The 19,167-nt window shown below is 42.0% G+C and overlaps 1 protein-coding gene across 2 annotated transcripts; it reads right to left on the reverse strand.

The window, feature by feature from the left end:
- Nucleotides 1-279: 279 nt before the first annotated feature.
- LOC110984845 (peroxisomal acyl-coenzyme A oxidase 3-like) lies at nt 280-19,091 on the reverse strand. Of its 2 annotated transcripts, none has more exons than XM_022245400.2 (16): nt 18,937-19,091; nt 16,975-17,212; nt 15,784-16,014; nt 14,891-14,965; nt 13,463-13,552; nt 12,585-12,817; nt 11,913-12,009; nt 11,253-11,435; nt 10,646-10,768; nt 9,872-9,992; nt 8,409-8,531; nt 7,885-7,998; nt 6,919-7,073; nt 6,163-6,298; nt 4,977-5,131; nt 280-4,318 (listed from the first exon to the last, which is right to left on the reverse strand). In XM_022245400.2, the coding sequence occupies exons 2-16, from the start codon at nt 17,137-17,139 to the stop codon at nt 4,214-4,216; spliced, it is 2,106 nt and encodes a 701-aa protein (XP_022101092.2). In that variant the 5' UTR covers nt 17,140-17,212; nt 18,937-19,091; the 3' UTR covers nt 280-4,213. The 2 variants fall into 2 exon arrangements, with proteins under 2 accessions (XP_022101092.2, XP_022101091.2); XM_022245399.2 differs by lacking the exon at nt 18,937-19,091 and adding an exon at nt 17,585-18,585.
- Between the last annotated feature and the right edge of the window lie 76 nt (nt 19,092-19,167).

The following is a 19,167-nucleotide window of genomic DNA, read 5'->3' on the forward strand; positions in this document are numbered from 1 at the left end:
AATCTTAAAAATATGCCTTTGAAATAAAATTCTTGATTTGTAATGTTTTCAAATTAAAGATGCATAAACTTCGTGTAAATTAAATCATTCAACAGAAATTGCCCTTTCTGATTACAACTTTTTAGAAAATGGACAAGAATTAGGATGAAGTTACCTACTTCACTAACCTTCAACTTTGGAGAAATTCAAAACAGAAAAGTAACTTAAACTGCACTCTTTCCAAAAATACATACAGCAATAGCTGAAAACCCAGACAAATACAATGACAATCACATGTCATAATTTGCATTTTCATCTGAAAATTTATTTCTGTATCTCATGATTGTTACACCTATGATTTACACATTCCCTACAAGAAACTACAAATACACCACAACCATTGCATTAAATACGTTAACCACAATCATTAGTCTGTAGGGTCTTTGCTAAATTTCAACATGGTTCCAGCTATGATCCAAACAGGCCATCTGCTAAACTTAACTCACTTGTAAGCACCGGCACTTTACAGTGTCATCTAATTCCAAGAGTTCTAAGTTGATAGTTTAACAATTGCTGATAACACAGCTGTCCATGCCTGGCATTTCACTCTCTGCTTAAAATCATAGAGCTTTAAATAATTACTAGAGCGCTAACTTGCTGTGCCTGCAGGTGCATCCATGTTTGTGTGGAAAACTCACAATTTTATTCAACTTTTGCGAGGATATTTCCATATCTACATCTATAGCCTAAAAGAATGCATCAACAAAGCTGGTGTGCCAAAATCTAAACACACAATCAGTGAATGAGCGACAGTGTTGTAGTGGAGACCACTTAAGACCTTCACAAGACCAGCACAATGCCAACATAAGACCTCCAGTCTAAATTCAAGTCACAAGCTATTCAAATGAACTGCAACAAAAGCATTCCTTTGTCACTGTTCACCCTGTTACTTGAGTCTGGTCTTGTACCCAGTCTTGTGTCTGGTCTTGTGCCTGGTCTTGTGCTGGTCTCGACTACAACACTGATGAACGACTACAGTTTTGCACAGCGCAATCAAACACATGCATAGCAATAGATATGGGCAAAAAGGGGGCACATGGTGTACTGGTGCATCTGTTCTGCAAATGCACGTACATGAATGAAATCAAAATGTCTGTGCCCAGAAGGTCTGAAAGCTTTACCGCACAGGCATTGACGAGTTAACACTCTAGTCATTTAATATTAGCTCTGTGGTTAAAACACACTGTATCGGCTCTTTCGGAAGACCCCTGGTTGGTGGGAGACTCCACTTCCCTTTGTCATTACAGCCGGCTCTGGCTTAAGATGCAACCTGGCATTTTTTTTAAATCTCAAGTTCATCTCTGCGCTGGCTTTGCTTTGATTTTTAACACCAAAGTTAAGAGTTGAGAAGAAAATCTGGTTTTTCTACTGAAGCAGTGACCTGTAATGATATAAACCCATAGAAGGTGTATTTCATTTTATAACTTGAACACCATAAGCCTGAAGATGGGTTTGATGTCCAAGACAAAGCATGAAACAGAGTCCAAGGTGAGACTGGAAACTCCCCAGGCTCTCGATAGGGTGACGAGTACCAGCAAACTGCTCCCAAAAAACATCTACATCAATGTGTCTACAAAACACAGAGACGCTCACCAACCAAAATCCCACGACATGTAAAATACTTCACTACCTGTACTGACAAACAGACTCTTGGCTATATCTCCTTAATATATAAATTTACTTGGAAAATTTTCTTCAATTTTTCATGAAAAAAATATGTTCCCAAAATGCAAACGGTATGATTGGAAGCCATACAAACGATTAATTTTGAATACAATTCCCAGTCATATTAAGCAGCCCGTTATGACACATAATTATCACCCTACACCAGACCAATCAAATGATTGAGAAAATGAATGCCAACATGACATTCAAGTGACCATGGAGATCCTGGAACTGGAACTTCTGCTCATTTGACGTCACAGTCATGTTTACCAACAAGTGGCTGCTAAAATTATGGTTGGCCATCAGAACAAAAGTAAAAGAATACTTCACGAAGTGTTCAAAATCCCACGCAGCTATCATGACACCAGATAATGATACACGTACTAAATACAAAATGAAAATACATCCCTATTTAAATTAAATAAATTGAATGGAATGGAGGTAAAATTGGAAACCAACCAAAAGGTGATATTTCTGCAAACTTTGGCCACCCATACAAGTTGTGTGCAAAATGAGAGTGGTCTGCAGACGAATTCGGTGACCACGGTAATGCTTTCACGGGTCGTTTGAAGTGGCCCCCACCAATGGTGGGAAGCACTGCCATAACTCTTGTACATATGTAGCCACTGTTCCTGACACTCGCACTGTACACAACCCAATACACTACTTTCCGCCATTAAAGGGGGCCATCCGGAATGTCCAGTGATACGTCACGGGATTCGTCTGCGGCCATGTCTGTTTCACATGGATCGGGATTGCGATCAGTGATCCGTCCTTGGTTTACAGACACCAAAACTTACCTAATGGATGGTGCCAACCGGCATAGGGATCACTGATCGCGATCCAGATCTATAGCTCTCAACTCTACTTTCTTGAAAACTAAAAGTTCTCATGTGTGGAGAACTGAATAGCAACACATCACGGAACTGATGAAAGCTTAATCGGTAAGGAATACATGTAAACGTCCTCATACAACATAAGCACATCTGCAGCTACACTGCATGGCACAATAATACAGCTACTTGTAGGAGCAAAGATGTCCATGTCAAAAAACTGTGTGGTGTAAAATGGAGGAATCAGAAATAGATAGTTACTTGGATTAACCCAGACTCCACTCTCTGCGCAACAACATTGCATGTTTTGGAGAGAGCTTGGCAACAGTAACGTTTAGGCAGCCCTGCAGGTTTGCTGAGGGAATTTGAATAGTTTTCATATTCTCTGCAAGGCTGTCCGACATCTTTGAATTCAAGACAGCAATCCTGATGCAGTTTTGCAAGTTACCTTTTCCCAATGTGAATATAACATTTCTTATTCAAAATACCCAACTTTTGATTATGACTATCATTTGGTTTGATTTGATTATTATTTGTTACTTATACTTATAATAATATTGAAAACTGGCCAAAGTCATCACATTATTGCATCAAACTTTAAACAATAGACCGTGTTGAAAATATACTTCAGGTATATAGTCTCTGCTATTCAAATGAAGCTTGGTCTAAGAAAACAAACTTTGGAAAGTATTACAAAACCTATAAAAGGAATTCCTTGGTCCTTATGAAGCTGACAATTGGACCAAATGACCACATATGATTTCTACTGACAGTAAAATTTTAAATGTTTGTCAAAAAAGCAGTCTTGAAGTCAAGACCATCACGAGACCATTGTCAAGACCAGTCACAAGAAGTCAAAAGACAAGTCTCAAGACCAGTCTCAAGACCAGTCTCAAGACCAGTCTCAAGACTGGTCACAAGACCATGCACAAGACCATGCACAAGACCATACACAAGACCAGTCACAAGACCAGTCTCAAGACCAGTCACAAGACTACTCACAAGACCAGTCACAAATAACAATTTCAACAATAGCAAAGGCATGCTTTGCTTGTGGTTCAATTGCATAGCTTGTGAGTGGAATTCAGACTGGAGGTCTTATGTTAGTCTTGTGACGGTCTTCCAGGATCTCGATGACAATACTGTAAAGAAGGAAGAAAAATATAATACATGGCAGAGGTAAAATGATAGGCAGGGCAGAACTTCAAACAGTCTGACAAAAAAGGATGCAGGGCGGGGCCTTTATCAGGGCTTTAAATCATTCTTGAAATTCATCCGAAGCAGCATCTTGTCAGAATTTGCGAATCAAACCTCTGACTGCTTGATCGATACGCATTACACAGAATTTCACTTTGATCGTCACCTGACATGAGCATGCATTCTTGCCCGATAAATCCACAATTTAGCCCCACCTTCATCATCAGTTATGCAAGGCTAGCTAGGCAAGAGGTGTATTCAAAGACCTTGTTCACAAGGCCACATAAAAGCACAGGACATTGGAAATGGGGAACAAAATTAAAATTAAAATTTCAAATATCATTATTTCCACTACAGTTGATACAACTGTGGAGGTTTGCAAAATGTTACGCTGACATGAACAGTTGCAAGGTCAAAGGTCAGAGGTCCCTTCTCATTGACCTTACTCGCGGAGTACCTCACGTGTATCCCTATCAGCATTAAAGTTTTGCTGCAGCAGACTTCTTGGCGAATTCCTTCCACCATGACGGCCTTTCTAGACTGCCCGGAGTTTGGAGAAAGGCAGCATACAGACGCTTGTATACCTGCAGTTGGAGAGGGTAAAAAATCAAAATATCAAACAATATTCATGGAACAGTCTCATTTTTCACATGACTTTTTCAAACTTGTTCATGAAAAGCGAACAAGTTCAGCCAATAAGGAATAAGCTTCAAGTCGTGGACTTCCCCCACCACCATCCCCACCCCCAACAAATCAGTCCCCCATAAACAACATCGGAATTATCATGACCAGAAATTGTTCCACTTTTAGAAAACTCTAAAAATTGCCAGAAATGGCTGTCAACTTGGAACTGTAAAAGTGCTTCCTGGTTGTTGTAATTTATAAATTATTGTGTCACCTGTAAAAGTATTTGAATAAAAAAAAAAAGCTGAAATTACCAGCAAGTCCAAATAAATGCTTTTCACCAGAAACGGGAAACCCTAGGTGAAGCATCTTGTTTTGGAAAACTAAAATCAAGTGCAATCAAATGAAGTGGTTAGGCTCTCCAACATCTCCATCAGTGACTAGGATACTGAGTCAAAACTACAGGGACTAATGTGAATTCCCATGAGAACACAGAATAAAGACCATCAAACTAATAGGTCTGAGAATTCAAACCTAGTCTTTGCCAAGACTGTGGATAGCAAGCAATCGTTCGAAAATGCAAATAAAAGGCTTCCCTCCAACCCCAGGAAAACCCACCTGTCCGTCCGAAGCACCGATGGGGGAATTCAGGATGAAGTCAGGTGGGGCAAAGACATCCACGAGAGCCACGGCTTCGTCTTTGAGCTGAGAGCAGAGGGTCAGGATGGCATCTCGGATCAGATGGGCTGGACCGCTGCCAGAGAAGTACCCACCTGGAAAGAGAATGGCTCCTGATTATAAGAGTTAAGATGTCTAATCTGCTGGATTGCCAACAGCCAGACCCTGCAAATGAATTATACTGCATGAGTCCTTTAGAGATTTCTTTTTTAGAGATTTTGATGATAAATATGAAATTTGGGTTTGCCCTCTTTTTCACAGAGATGGGATCATGGTACTTAAAAATTCCATCTGGTGACTCAAAAATAACCTCCATAGTTAGCTTCTTTTTCATGATTAAGTGATTTTTCTTTATAGCTCAAACAGTTTTTCGGAGAATGTTGGAAAGGCATTTAAAAAGATAACCTTGCATGAGGCAGGAGGAAGGCAGGCCAGAATCCTGTCTTTGATGTTTTCTCATATATCGTTGAGTGCATTGTTTTTGGTGCCAATCCTTCAGAATTTTTCCAGTAATGTCTGGAAGTCATTTTGACACCAATTTTAGTGTCTTTTTTTTGGTTAACCACTTGCTGCCGGGTGCTTTTAAATATACAGTGCACACATACGGGAGATTTTCCAGATTTTCATCATTTCATTTAATGGACATTTACACCCACACGAATGACTGTTTGGTGGCTACTCTAAAAGCTGACAGGTAATCTTCATTGACTCCTGTGTATTTCAGCCAGGCCTGCCGCCCTGTAAAGAGAGCCCAGAACTGTGAGGTGTTGCGTTATTTCCTTTGTCCCCAGTGAATGCGAGTGGTGTCTTTTCCAACGAGGCTGGACTCGAAAGCCGCAGTGCTTGTCCGTAGTGCTGATCCGCGGGCGCACTATGCCCAAAACAGTGGTATATTGTTTAAACACAGTGAGGGATTACCTTCGAAAAATGCAAGCCAAAAAATGATGGCAATTCCCAGCAGCAGAACTTTTGCTCCGAGTACAGTCTTTTGTTACACAGACCAGCTCTTTTGTCCCATTTCGGGCACCCCAAAAACGGGGTTCCCCGGCAGGAAGTGCTTAAGCCTCATCCCCCAAAAGTCAGACCAAGAACCCTGCCTGATGACAATGAGAACAGCTAGGCTAACCTTGGTACAGAGTTGCGGCGTGTTTCTCCAGACTCCACAGACCGTACAAGCTACCTAGCTTTAGGAGGACTGTCCTGAGGGAGGGGTTGATGTCATCGTTGTGGCAGAAACGTATGAAGGCGTCCAGAGCAGTGTGCTGAAAAATGCAATGAAACCTGGCGTGCCTTTAAACGGAAGGCAGAAATTTTCAATTTCATCATTAACATGTGATGTAGCCCAGTCAGCCAAACCTGGAAATCTTGAAGCTGGTGGATTACTGAAGAAAAAAAAATAGCTGCACGACCAGGCAGACGACCATAGTTTCAGTACCAATGAAGTCAGTTTTTATGGGTCTTTTCTCGTAAAGCTTTTGGTAAATTGGAGCACACAGTGCTCATTGTGTCAACTTGGGGCAGAACCCTAAAGAAACATGTCACTGTCTGAAATGAGCTTCATGACTATGATGGCAGTAGTGAGGCAGGCCACTATGATTTCTACTTTTTGGCACACACTCAGTCCTTTTTGGGTGTTCTATAAGTATGTGAGTTGCACCCGCATGTACTGGCGTTCACTTTAGCAGACACAGGGACTTGGGAAAGGCTCCAGAACAGCACTGACTTTAACTAAGCCAGGTGACAACTGGGTCATGCAATTTATTTCCTCACGGTCAAGAGCAGGTGCATTGGGCCAATTAACTTGGTTGCTGACCTGCTGGGGTCAAACGCAATGTTGTCAAATTAGGTTTCATTTTCCATGTAAAATGTTTGAACAAGATACCTCTATGTACGCAATGGCGAGCGATCGGCAGTAGTAGACTTGGCTGTCGTTGCGAGCGGTGAAGGCATCTTTGCCCTTCCGGCCCTCTGCCTGCAGCTTGGACATACTCTCTTGGATGAGGTAGACCACCAGCCACTTGTACGCCGAGAGAATGGCTAGAAAATGTAGAGAGACAATCCAGGCAAATTACTACCTGTGCGGGCACTATAGAGGGCACTCTTTTTCAGTGTTCATAACAGCCAAGATAGGGCACTTCTCTCCAACTTTTGCGTCAGAGACAAGTTCTCCATGGAAACTGGGTGTTGCATTGACCCCAAATCTCCTTGATCCTACAAAATCCACCAAGAGGTCTTGGGGAGATTTTCGCCAGGATCAAGGAGGGCAGATCCTATACAATGGGGCTTACACCCGATGGAAGTTACGGAGTGAAGAATGTGCCATTATTTTCCTGCACAGAGGAGGATTCGGAAGATTCAGGCAGGTTGATGGAAAAATGCTATGGTAGGTTAGCACTAATTCATTTGTGATCTCACTTTTTCATTTTCTAGTAATCTTTTGTGCCAAGGTTTAATAAACTGAAACCAACCTTTCCAGACAGTCACATTTTCTAAAAACAATGTACATGATAATAATAATAATAATGGAAATTTATAATGCGCCAATATCCATCAATACAGATGCTCAAGGTGCATGTCGTATCTCTTTTCATAAGCTTCAACTGCATGCTCAGATTTTTAATTTAACGTCACAAAACATTTGCAGCTATTAGATTCGCTTCAGTCACATTGAGTAACTTTGGCAAATTCATAGCACAACTATTTGATAAGACAGCACAATTTCAAGATTGCAATCATTTTCGTACTAAGCTTGAAGCGGTCTTAAGGCCATTTCAGCATAAATGGGTGGAGATCAGTTGGTGCAAGCTTTTTTTGTCGTTGAGAAACTCAACCTGGACATTTCTCTTACCCTCGGGGGCCATCACTTTGCTTTCGCTGGTGCAGTCGAAGCGGTAACTGCGTACAGACTCCATGTCGTCCAGAAAATCGACCGTCTCCATGGGGGCCCATATCTTCACATCATCTGTGAAAATGACATGCAAACTAATTACCGAGAATAGCCTGGCCAACATACAATGTTAAGAAATATCATGAGCTAACAATCATTTTAGCAAAGATCGGTAACCTGGTGTAAAAGTGCTTTGCGAGGATATTAAAAACATTCCTTTTTCATAAGGCCAAACCCCACAACTGGAGGGCATGGTCTGTCCCAGAGTGCCTAAAAGATCATAGTCCAAAAGAAATGTTCCGAGAGTTAGGATTACGTAGCCTCAGTATTCACAGATGGTTCAAAATCAGCCAGGATGGTTTCAGAGGATCTTGCAGGAGGTTTATCTCAAGTGTACAATTTGGGTGTCTGCCCAATGGGAAATTTAGAAATCATGGAGTATTCCTCGCAAAAATGCCGCAATAGTTTGTATCGATCTGACCTACCTGTTTGCTTAGCTTGCACTAGGCTGATCAGATAGTTACTGGTTTGTATCAGTAGGACATTGTTGTCACCTTCGTAAGTACAGTTGGGGTCGTTGTCATTACGAATCTCACCAAAACCACTCGCTGTCAAGCAATAACAAAATACTTCAACTGTTCAAAACAACTCCAGACTTGAGGATGACGTACATAGCCACAGACCAATAAATGTCAGAATTGATGAAGCTGGCTTATACAGCACACATCAGCTCTTTGACTTTTGTTATTCAGCCTATTTGGGAATACTTCAGCGCTGACTGGGCCCATGTTCTAACCGACACTGCCAAACAATCCTGACAATCTCAAGCGGTCGAGTGGTTAAGCTATCTGCAGTTCTGCACTACAAAGCTGGAGGTCATGCGTTCAAGTCCAGTTTTTGATAACTAATTGGTAGTCCAGGCACCTAGGACAACCAAAAACTATTTCCGGACAACAAGAATTTCCACAAATGGTTGTCCGTGGACAAATCTGGCATAAGTACGGTGCTGACTTTTCTCTGCTCATTGTTATTTTGTATCTCAGTTGATAAATACAGTTTTAAGAGAAATAAAAACAAAGAATTCCTCAATCAAACTCATGAATTTCAGCGAAAGTTTTGCCTGAGTTGCCTGATGTGCATGTCATGTGTACAAACTGTACATGTACCTAGTCTGGTTCCCTGACCTAGCCTGCAGATTTGCCAACGATTCCTCAGGTCTGGGAATCAGACTAACCCCCCTGTGTATTGAGAATTTGTGAAGAAGTACAACGATTTGATTTCTACATAGCGCGGGGCACTGGGAAAAAAGCGTGTCTCTGGCGGTCGACGTATTCAGCGGGCACTACATTCTCACTACCTTCCCTATACTTCAATTCCAGTCTGTGATTTGTGTGTAGCAAACACGTACAACAACTGAGTGTTCAACGAATTATGACCATAACGACTTTATGTGTATGGGTTTTTGCAGTAATCGAGACAGCGATAGCCTGAACAAACTGTCTAGGTCCTCCTGTTTTTGTGGCTAGACATTTTTGTTAAACAGTGGTTATTTCAGATCAGCAAAATAACAATAATATAAGTACCCGGTACAAGAAATAATTGACCCACATTTTTAGCAAAGTTGACCGTGTGTCAGCCAGACATGATGTCAAATCTTTTCTGTTTGAGTGCAGTAGGGTATTTTGTGGTTGGACACTGTTTCAACGTTTACTGCAAAATGCCACTCGCGAGCAATGTTTAATAATCTGGGCTACCGAGCTGAAACACTGGGCAACCACTTTTAATGAAAGCAGTTGCCTGGCTGGCAACCATGTTTTGGGGAGATTTGTCGAGCACTTAAGTCAAATCTGTGGAAGTAAGCAAGGCCTTTTCCCTGACCAAATATCAGACAGCACAGAGCATACACCGGTGAATGGGAAAAAATCTTCATCTTATGGCTACGGCTCACCCCATAGGAAGCCGTGTCCCCCGCAAGCCTCTCTGCATTCCTGCACAGCATCTCGGGCTGCCCAGGTAGCCAGCGGCTTACCAGCACTGCAGTAGGCGTGCAACTCGCGACTAAACCTGGCCTGGGGGAAGCAACATGACAACGAGACTTGTGTTTCAGGTCATCGTAATGTGTAGGTAAAAATGCCAGGTCAAATGAATTTCAACTCATTCCCTTTCTAGGGACAGGGAAGCAAACTTGTCTGGCAAAGTGCCTAATTTTTTTTAGTAATTAACTATCTTGAGGCAGTATCCTCTTTTTAACATCTTATGGAAGTACTCCTGTCTTCAAAACTGCCCACTGATAACTGCATCGCTTTAATGAAACCAAGGTCAGAATTAACACAGAGTTATTCCCCGATGGTGTTTCCCAGAGCATACAACTGAAAATCACAAAAAAATGCCACCAAAAATGAAGACAAGGTAAGGGTTATTTTTCCACTTCTGTGCACACTTGTGACTGTGACTTAAGGCAGGAATTAAAAACTCATACTTGATGGCGGGCTTTGATGCAAATTTTTGAGGACTCAGAGTACCAACTCTACTCAACCAATGACCTTCTGCCCCTCCGACTCAAATATTAACAGTGTGGCCAGTTTGGTGAGCCAGAATTGAGACAAAAGCACATCTTGGCTACTGCGACATGAAGGAAAAGTCAAACAACAAAGCTTTGCCCACCAATGTGTCTTCTCATGAAAACTGTTTATCTGCAGCAACAGCAACTTCAAACACCCACCTGCCTCTCGCTCTTGTCCCTCAGGAAATTGCCGATGACGAACTCGTGGTACTGGTCCCCGATGTAGTTGGCAAAGCTGTGAAGGACGTACATGGCAGCCACATGGGGGAGCAAACGCCATTGCTGTGTGAGGAGATAAGATGCCGTGTGACATTGGCTGAGGTGAAGAGGCAATCAGTCTACAGCAGCACTCCTTGAGGATGCCACGCAGGATCGACAGAAGGTGCTATGCAGCCTTCAAGACCCACATGAGAGACCCGCTGCATCCACTCCCTATGTAAATGGCAGGTTGCTTGCGGCCAATTTTCGGTAAAATGTGTACAAACATGAAAAGCGGTACACCTTGTGTTCAGACATGGGAAAAGAGAGCTCATCTCTGATAATACTATTTTGCAATCTTATCTAGGATTTTCATTACGCAGTGTCCCTTCTCGTTATCGTCTCTCTTTAATGGAAAACAGAATGTGACAGGCAAAATTTACAGTACACATAAGATTTAACACCCAAGCTTCACTCAAAGAAGGCAACAGAGCACGCACGCATCCTCAAAAATGAAACTAGTCCCGAAATTCATCGCAAGGAACACAACTACGAGAGAGCATATTACCTGGAGTTGGTACTCTAAAACAGGGATTTCCTCTGCATCTGTGGGTCCGAACTGCTTGCGGACCGCTGAGTACCGTACCGCGATGGTTAAGGCTTTCTTCAGGTTGACGACAGCCATGCTGATGATTCCTACACGGCCGGCTGATAAGGCACCTAGAGCTGAACTGAACCGCTTGGTAGGGTCCTATGTTGGGACAAAAAGGAACCATTAACTCAGTGTTTCAATATTTATTATTTAGTATGAGTCAGAAGATGAATTCAATATCTGGGCATTTTTGCCTGGAACTTTCTTTGATCTTCCAAAATATAACGATACATTCTTAGAACTTTGTAATGAAGTTTGGGTACTTTATTTTTCCATTCTACAAAATTCATTGCTTTAATTAGCCTTATTAAATAAAATGTGAAAGTATTAATCAGCCAAATGAGTAGGCCTAAAATGATTATTAGACCAGTAACTACATGCGATGGTGCTAATTTTACTTCAAGTTGGGTGTCATATTTCATGTTATTAGGATGGTAGAAGCATTGTGCCGAAGTAACGGGGAGATCATCTCAAGACAGGAGGAATTGCAGACAAGTTGGATGAGGGTCAAAAACAACAGTTTGACTTGTTTCTAAGTGAAGTTTACTCCCTGGTCCCTATTCGGCCAAGACGCACCTTGTACGGTGTGACGTATTTCCCTTCGGGTGTGACGTCACCACCCCTGTTCAAGAGGTTGACTCGTGGAATACGGTAATCGTTGAAAGACACAAAGCTGTAACAGCAACAAGAATGACAAGAGGGTTCTTAATCGCTAAACTATAACTGATATTTCATTTGGTATCATTTTCCACCACAAATATTTCAGCCCAACAAACTGAGAGTACTGTCAGCGACTTTTGCACAATTCAGTTTCCGATGATCCCTCAACTGAGATTATGTCCTCCTTTTTCACTTTTGTTGAGATGCGGTGTGTGTTTGTATACTGCTGTAAATGCCAGCCTCTCTTTCACATGGAGGCCATTTTGTTTGTTACCAAACAAACAAGGACATAACTGCTAAGAAGTGCAAATGTTTATACCACAGTGTGAGGAAGAAAAAATTCTTCTACATGGAAAATGATATGTGACATTTTTGGCATATATTTTGCACATACACGTATTGCCCCTGATGCCGGCATACATTTTCACAATCATCTGAGCACTATGGTTAATAGAAATTTGTACATCCAGGAGAGCAAATGTCGCTTATCGTGATGCCGGTTGCCAAAAAGCCTGAAAAACCCATGGACCACACTACAGAAGGAAACTGCAGCGTGATGGACCCCAGTGAGAAAAATTTCTCCCATACCCATTGTCCAGTCCATTCTGCCCCATCTTCTTGCCCATGTCGCCCAGCACCAGTCCTGGGTAGCTCTGGAGGGTCTTGGGATCCCGCAGGGGGACGACGAAGGGGTGCAGCCCGTGGCACACCCCATCGGGGGTGTAGAGCTGGGCGTACATCAGGGCGTGGGTGGCCGTCTTGCCCATCAGGCCCACCCAGCATTTGGTGGCCTCCACATCAGGCGTGTTGAAAACAAACTCCTGCTCATCAATGAAACACGGAAAGACGTCATGCACAAAATTGGTAAAACTTAGCCGAAGAATGGGTCACACATGTAACCTATCAAGAAAAAGTTTTCTTGGGAAAGTTTGTGTTATGGTATCTTTTTGGATAATACCACCATCTCATGAAGAATGTACTCCAATCAAATTGATTTTAGTTTGAAAGATTTGTTCATGTACATAAAGTTTGCATACTTCAAAGCTTCTTTTCAGCAGTAAGGAATTTTTGAGTAAAAAGGGAAGTGGGTCGTGTATATAAACAGCTAGGCTTATATTCAAAAATACCACTGAAAATATATTTAAAAAGTCATTCCTGCATAAAGCTTTTTGTTTTTCTCTTAGATTTTCAAATCGGTGGGTTTTCATGGGGGGAGGTATCAGTGCATGTATTTTGGTTATGTAAATCTTTTTGACAAGCACAGTTTTTCTAAACATGACAATTATATTTATTGTTCCTTTTTTAATCATTGACTTAAACTGGAACCTACTTTACACATTTTAAAGAGACAAAAATTGCAAAACGGAAATAAGATAATGTGTGACTGAAATACTGCTTGTAATTTACACTGAAAAGCCCATTAACAGCCTTTGTATCTCACAACCATTTCATGTCTACAAACCAACCTCAGATGTGGGGTCATATGTGGCTGTGGTTCTGATCGCCTTGGTGTTACTGCCATGGGAGAGCTCCGTCAGAGAGAAACAACCACAGATCTGGGGGGTAGGGTTACAGTAAAAGGGAAAAGGACTGCAACATGCAAAACTGAAATGGACCACATGCACAAAAAGTACATGACGCCGTGCGACAACCGGATATAGCAGCTATGGAGTGCGGGTCACTGTTGTCAACGCACTGGCTGGGATGCATACATGTAAGACCATGATGTCCTCCATTAATTTGGGTCCAAATGTGTACACAGGTTCTTTGCAATGGAGGTGATGTTACCCTCTCTACAACCACTAATGGGTTCATGTTTGCCCATTCCTTAAATTGGGGCTTTAAAAGGTCCCTGACCTCCCCAGTTAACATGATAACTGGAGACAGTCTCTGTACCTTGGTCAAAGGTTTCCTAAAATGCCGTTATCTTAACAGTTACAGATGTGCATTATTATTAATGACAGCTATTGTTACTTGTTATCTGTATGTTACAAAGACCACTAGTTTTCAAACGACTCAAGCCTATTCTATAGTTCACAATTCTAACTCCAGACAACACTTAGAAGATGTGAACGACAAAATTCAATCTTTGAAGACTGAATACAGAAGAACCCTGGTTAAAAATAACTTTTTCAAGTCTTAAGGGCAACTCGTGCATGTGTCATACATGTAACATGCACCACACAGCAAATTTGGATGGCACAAACACTCAGTCCAGATCTGAAATTTTATTTTGATGTCATTTTTCACTTAATGGAACAATAGGGGCGATTCCCAATAAAGTAACCCACTGAGACGTTGCCATGGAGAGGCCATTTTTTTTAAGTTGATGAAAGCATGGCAACCTTATCGCAACTCACATTTGAGCATGAAAAAAACAACTTGGGGAATGTTTTTTTTTAAACAGATTAGCACATCCCATGCAAAAGAAAGACGTAAGGAGTAATCCGTCCCGAGCTGAAGTGCACCCCCAATCGGCGAAAAGAAAGACTTGCACGTATTCTGCATGTACGCAAAGACCATACATGCCGGAGTAAATTACTTACATGTACTCAGCGTGCTCCGCGTCAAACACGCATATACTTGCGCGCCATGACAACCAAAAAACATGCCCTCTTTTGTTCCGCTGGGAGCGGATAAATAGTGCAACTCAAAATACACAATTTTCTTCCCTGACAAGCAACCAAGCATCAACGGTAATTCAAGTTCCACACGCACAGCCAGCAAAGAGAACATGTGCATTTCCCACAATGCACTGCAACAAAACAGGCTTTCAGTGGCAACCTCTTGATGGCGCACTGTACTGTGAATCGCCCATACCTATCATTTTTGTAAGAGTTGAGCAATGTTCATTTTAGAGCAATTTTGCTGTATTTCCATATTTTGATACTTACTTCAAAGGTAGCCGATAAGTCCTTGAATATCTGGTGCCGTTCTGTGCCTAGACTCATGATGGATCCTCCAAACATCTGCAAGAAAAGTGGCTTTCCTCAAACCTTCGCAAACACTTCCACCATAATAACATTTCATTCAAAGAGCACACAATGCAATACAGGCAAAAGCTCAGAGCTTCTTAAACATAAAGTATCTAAAATTTGCGAGTGGAAAAGGAAGAAAACCAGCCCTATGCAAATTGTCACTGAGGCCCTCTGGCCATCAACACCTAGCAACAACTCTGACATTTTCCAACAATTTACTAGTACTATGCACCGTAAGCGTCCTGATAAAAACAGCAAAGATGACACTTTGCATGAGAGTTCACCAGACCTTAATAAAACAGGATTTCGACTAACAGCTGAAGATATCCTCTTGTTTAATTTCACTCCATCAACATATTCTGTTCATTAGAGTTACGTCAACTGATGACATCTCTCCTTCTGCTCCGGAGAGACTAGGGATGATGCAAACTGACACACTTCTCGACCCTTTGACACAGCAGTAGTGACTTGCGAGAGTTTGGGAGTTCAGACATTCCTCCGAAATTCGGGTAGAAGTACAGCCGTGTATTTTGTGTGCTCTGGGCAGGTCCATATCGTGGGAAGGATATTTACTGAAAAGAACATTTGGACGGAGTTGAAGGGCGCCTGGTGCTTCTTCAAAACGTTTTCTGGTCCCCAAAGCTACTGTCAGACATGTGTGATTCCCACTGTATCGTGCCACGTCCTAAGAATGATTCTCACTGTTTTAAAAATTTGAACTGAATTGTGGGTATTTCCGAGTATCCCCATTTCGTGGTAGTTGCAACAGTCTGGGTCCACGATCTGTTCCACACAAAGCTAAATCTCACCTGGAAATTCAAGATGTACTTGGCCGACAGGGACCAGTCGTACATGCCCAGGCCGTCGATCATCCACTGCATGTTGTTGATTTGCTCCGAAAGCTTGTCCCAGGGGAGGAGGTTGAGCCTCATCAGGTGATGGAGGCGTCTCTGAGTGGCCTCCCGCATCTCTGCCATGGTGGCGTCTGGGGCAAGATGCTGGAAGACGGCCTCATTTTCCATGATGCTCCACAAGTTACGCTGTTTTGTTTTTTTCAAGTGACAATTACGGCTTGTGAAATAAAAATTTGTTCCCATGGCTGCATGAGAACAAACTTTTCAACTAAATTTCGGCTCTTAAAATGGCTAACAAATATATCACATCAAACTGATGCACATGAAGTACCCACGTCAGATTTTTACCCATCTAGTCAGATGGATATATCGAGATCGTTCCAGAGCCCACAGTGGTTAAGGACAGAAAGCAATTTCAATTTGCTACCATTTTAAGACTGACAGTTGACGGTCCGATTTCCTCGAATTTGTGTCCAATCAGCATTACACAAATGACACATTTAAATTAGATTTCATACAACACACATGTAATACATTATATCCTTCCAATTCAACCTAAGAAACGATTTACAAGATCATAAATGGTACAGCAGATGTATTCTTGAAATGGGATTCATATACAATACTTCTTGAAAAGGTTTACGTGTAAATGCAGATAGATTCCTCCGTAGCAGCAGATTTCAAAGATTCAGGGAGTTGGAAAAGGTATTATAAATGGCCATAATGCCCTGAACATTTGACATACAATGCCCTTGTGTTAGGCTGTCTATTCAAACAGCTTCACCATCTGGAGCAAAGGATTCAAGAAAAAAAAGACACTCCAGCGGCTAATCTTGCGCGTATGGCCAGATTTGGTTTGGCATCATTTCATGCACTTGGGGTCTCGATCTAGGGCTGTCACCAGAATGAGCAGAACACCCATACAAGCAGTTAATTGTGCTGTGCTAGCCAATCAGTGAATGCGGTAGGTAATTTTAATCTTCCCTCTTTGAACCGTAATTCCAGAGTCCATAACTAGAAAGGTGTTCAACTGTTGGCTAAAGGATCGACATATGCTGCAAGACTGACCGACAATGCAGTGATCGACCAATAGCGCAGTGATTGACCGACTGCGTAAATCTAACAATCGTGTCCCAAATGAAGTACCTGGAATCGGATCTGATCTTCCCCCTCGGTGAGCAACTTCATATCTTTCCAGCTGAAGGACGCCTTCTGCCGGTAGAGGTCTAGGGGACCGGTGGGCATGTTGGGCACCAGTTTGGCCCAGTCTGCCGGAAGGGGCACACCCTCTGACACAGTCGTGGATTCCATCCTACCAGGTAGCAGGATTGGAAGGGGTGAAGAGCCTCAGGTACTTCCGGGTTGCTTAATTTTGGTCGGATTTCTGTCAGGAAAGAGAATTAAATTACAGCCACAGTCCTCAACACAGAAATATTTAATTTGATCACGAACAAATTTCTCCAAAAACTGCCCAGAGGATGTGCATTTTTGGGTGCAATATATGATTGCTGGTATTGAGAAGAAAGCAAGACTTGGAAGTAAAGACGATTTTCCAACTGCCTGCACACATTAACCAACGCATGATTTCTTCTCACAAGCAAAACACAGATTTTTTTCTTTCCAATTTTGCCATAAAAAAACAAATAAAGAATAAAAAAAAACAAAGTAAAAATTAAACATACAAGCTACAAAATGGCTCAGAGTAAATTTGGGGGTAACATTCAAAAGAAATGAGATATTCCGCTCAGTCCCTTACATTCATGCCAGCAGACAGTTCAACTGAATGACAAAAATCAAGGTACTGTACTTGTGCATGAGCGAGGTACCGTCTGCAGCGTGGGTAGATATGATCTAACACACAATAGGAAGCAGATAACTGCCAGTCCAATCAAAAGTCTTCACCCTATTTACCTCTGACAAGTCACGGCCGCATAAAGTTAAAATTATGTTTATCATCTCACATTCAGACAGAGCCTGGTTCAGATGGCTCTATGCGAGTCCCCTACTATGGCCATTCTAATGCAATACCGGTACCTTGGCAATCTTTCGATGTGGGGTTAGTCCTGTATCAAGGAAATGGAAGCAGTAGTAGGCCTACTTGTAGACTAAGGCCCGCGGCTAGCACTGCGCTCATTATTTTGCTTCAAGGGGTTTTTAGCTCAATTGTAGTATATCCTGCCACCTCATAGCCAGGTACAGGTCAAAGTGTCACTCTCTTCTCAAGGGATTTTTACCTTGTACCCGCGTAACCAGTCATTCCAGGGGTCGTTTTTTAGAGTGGCGGGATATTCTGCAATTACTCCATATGTTTTTAATACTCAACTGGAATAGAAAGGCCTGGCAAGTATCAGTAGCAAGCCAGTACAAAGACTTAGGATGCAAAGAAAGAATTTAAATAGAAAAATCTAGTAATAAACCTATGAACAGAACAACTCTAAGGTCCAGTTTAGTTGAATGCATGTGGAAATATTCATCAATTTTGTGTTTGCTTTAAATGACAAACAAGAATTTTATTGTATCAAGGTGCAGGCTTACACAGCCTTATAAGTTATATGCATAGCCTTGACATTCCTCCAATCAGCCTAGGTTGGTGTGTTTCAAAGGACGTCAGCACCGTCACGATGTCACCTGTTTTGCATAACTGTGGTGATCGTAATATTTAAGTATGACATGTACATGGTGTCTGGATGTACTTCTACGGGTGCCATGTCCTGACAGGCCTGAAGGCATATTTTTTATTACACAATACAATGTAGAAACTTGCCTTAAATGAAAGGCTACAACCATGCTAGGCCTAATGTTAATCGTGGCTCAGTGTGGAGGACTTTTTAAGGGACAGTCGGGGGAAGTAAAGTCCAAACTTCTTCCACGAGGCATGAAGACAAGTCTTATCTCAAGACTGGCAGCAGGCAACAAAACCATTTCTCATGCGAAAGTGCAGGGTGTGAACTTGTCTTTAATTAAAACCACGCCTCCTTCGCCTACTTTAAAGTCTACAAAACTGCGTCACGAGTAACCGAGACTATAAATCAACAGCTAGCACTAGTCCGGGCGAAGTCCACTTTTATGAATTTGTCCAACTTCTAATCTAACGCAAGGAAGAATGACCTGTTTTATTTAGGGTATGGTCAACTACTCAACGTCGGAGCTGTTCAAAAGACTCATCCACTTGCATGTCTTTTGACTGGTTTAATCGATGTTTGAACCAATGAACAATTTATAGTTCAATCTCCGTCGCGGCCTCAAGCAACTTGCAAAGTGATCAAGTAGTACGGCTGATTGGTGTTCATTTTTAGGCTTTGGCTTAGGTAGGTAGCGCGCACACACTAGTGAAGAGCC

Source organism: Acanthaster planci, linkage group LG09, assembly GCF_054643075.1.
Source record: "Acanthaster planci isolate LZ-2023a linkage group LG09, COTS_SCS, whole genome shotgun sequence".
Lineage (NCBI taxonomy): Eukaryota > Metazoa > Echinodermata > Asteroidea > Valvatida > Acanthasteridae > Acanthaster > Acanthaster planci.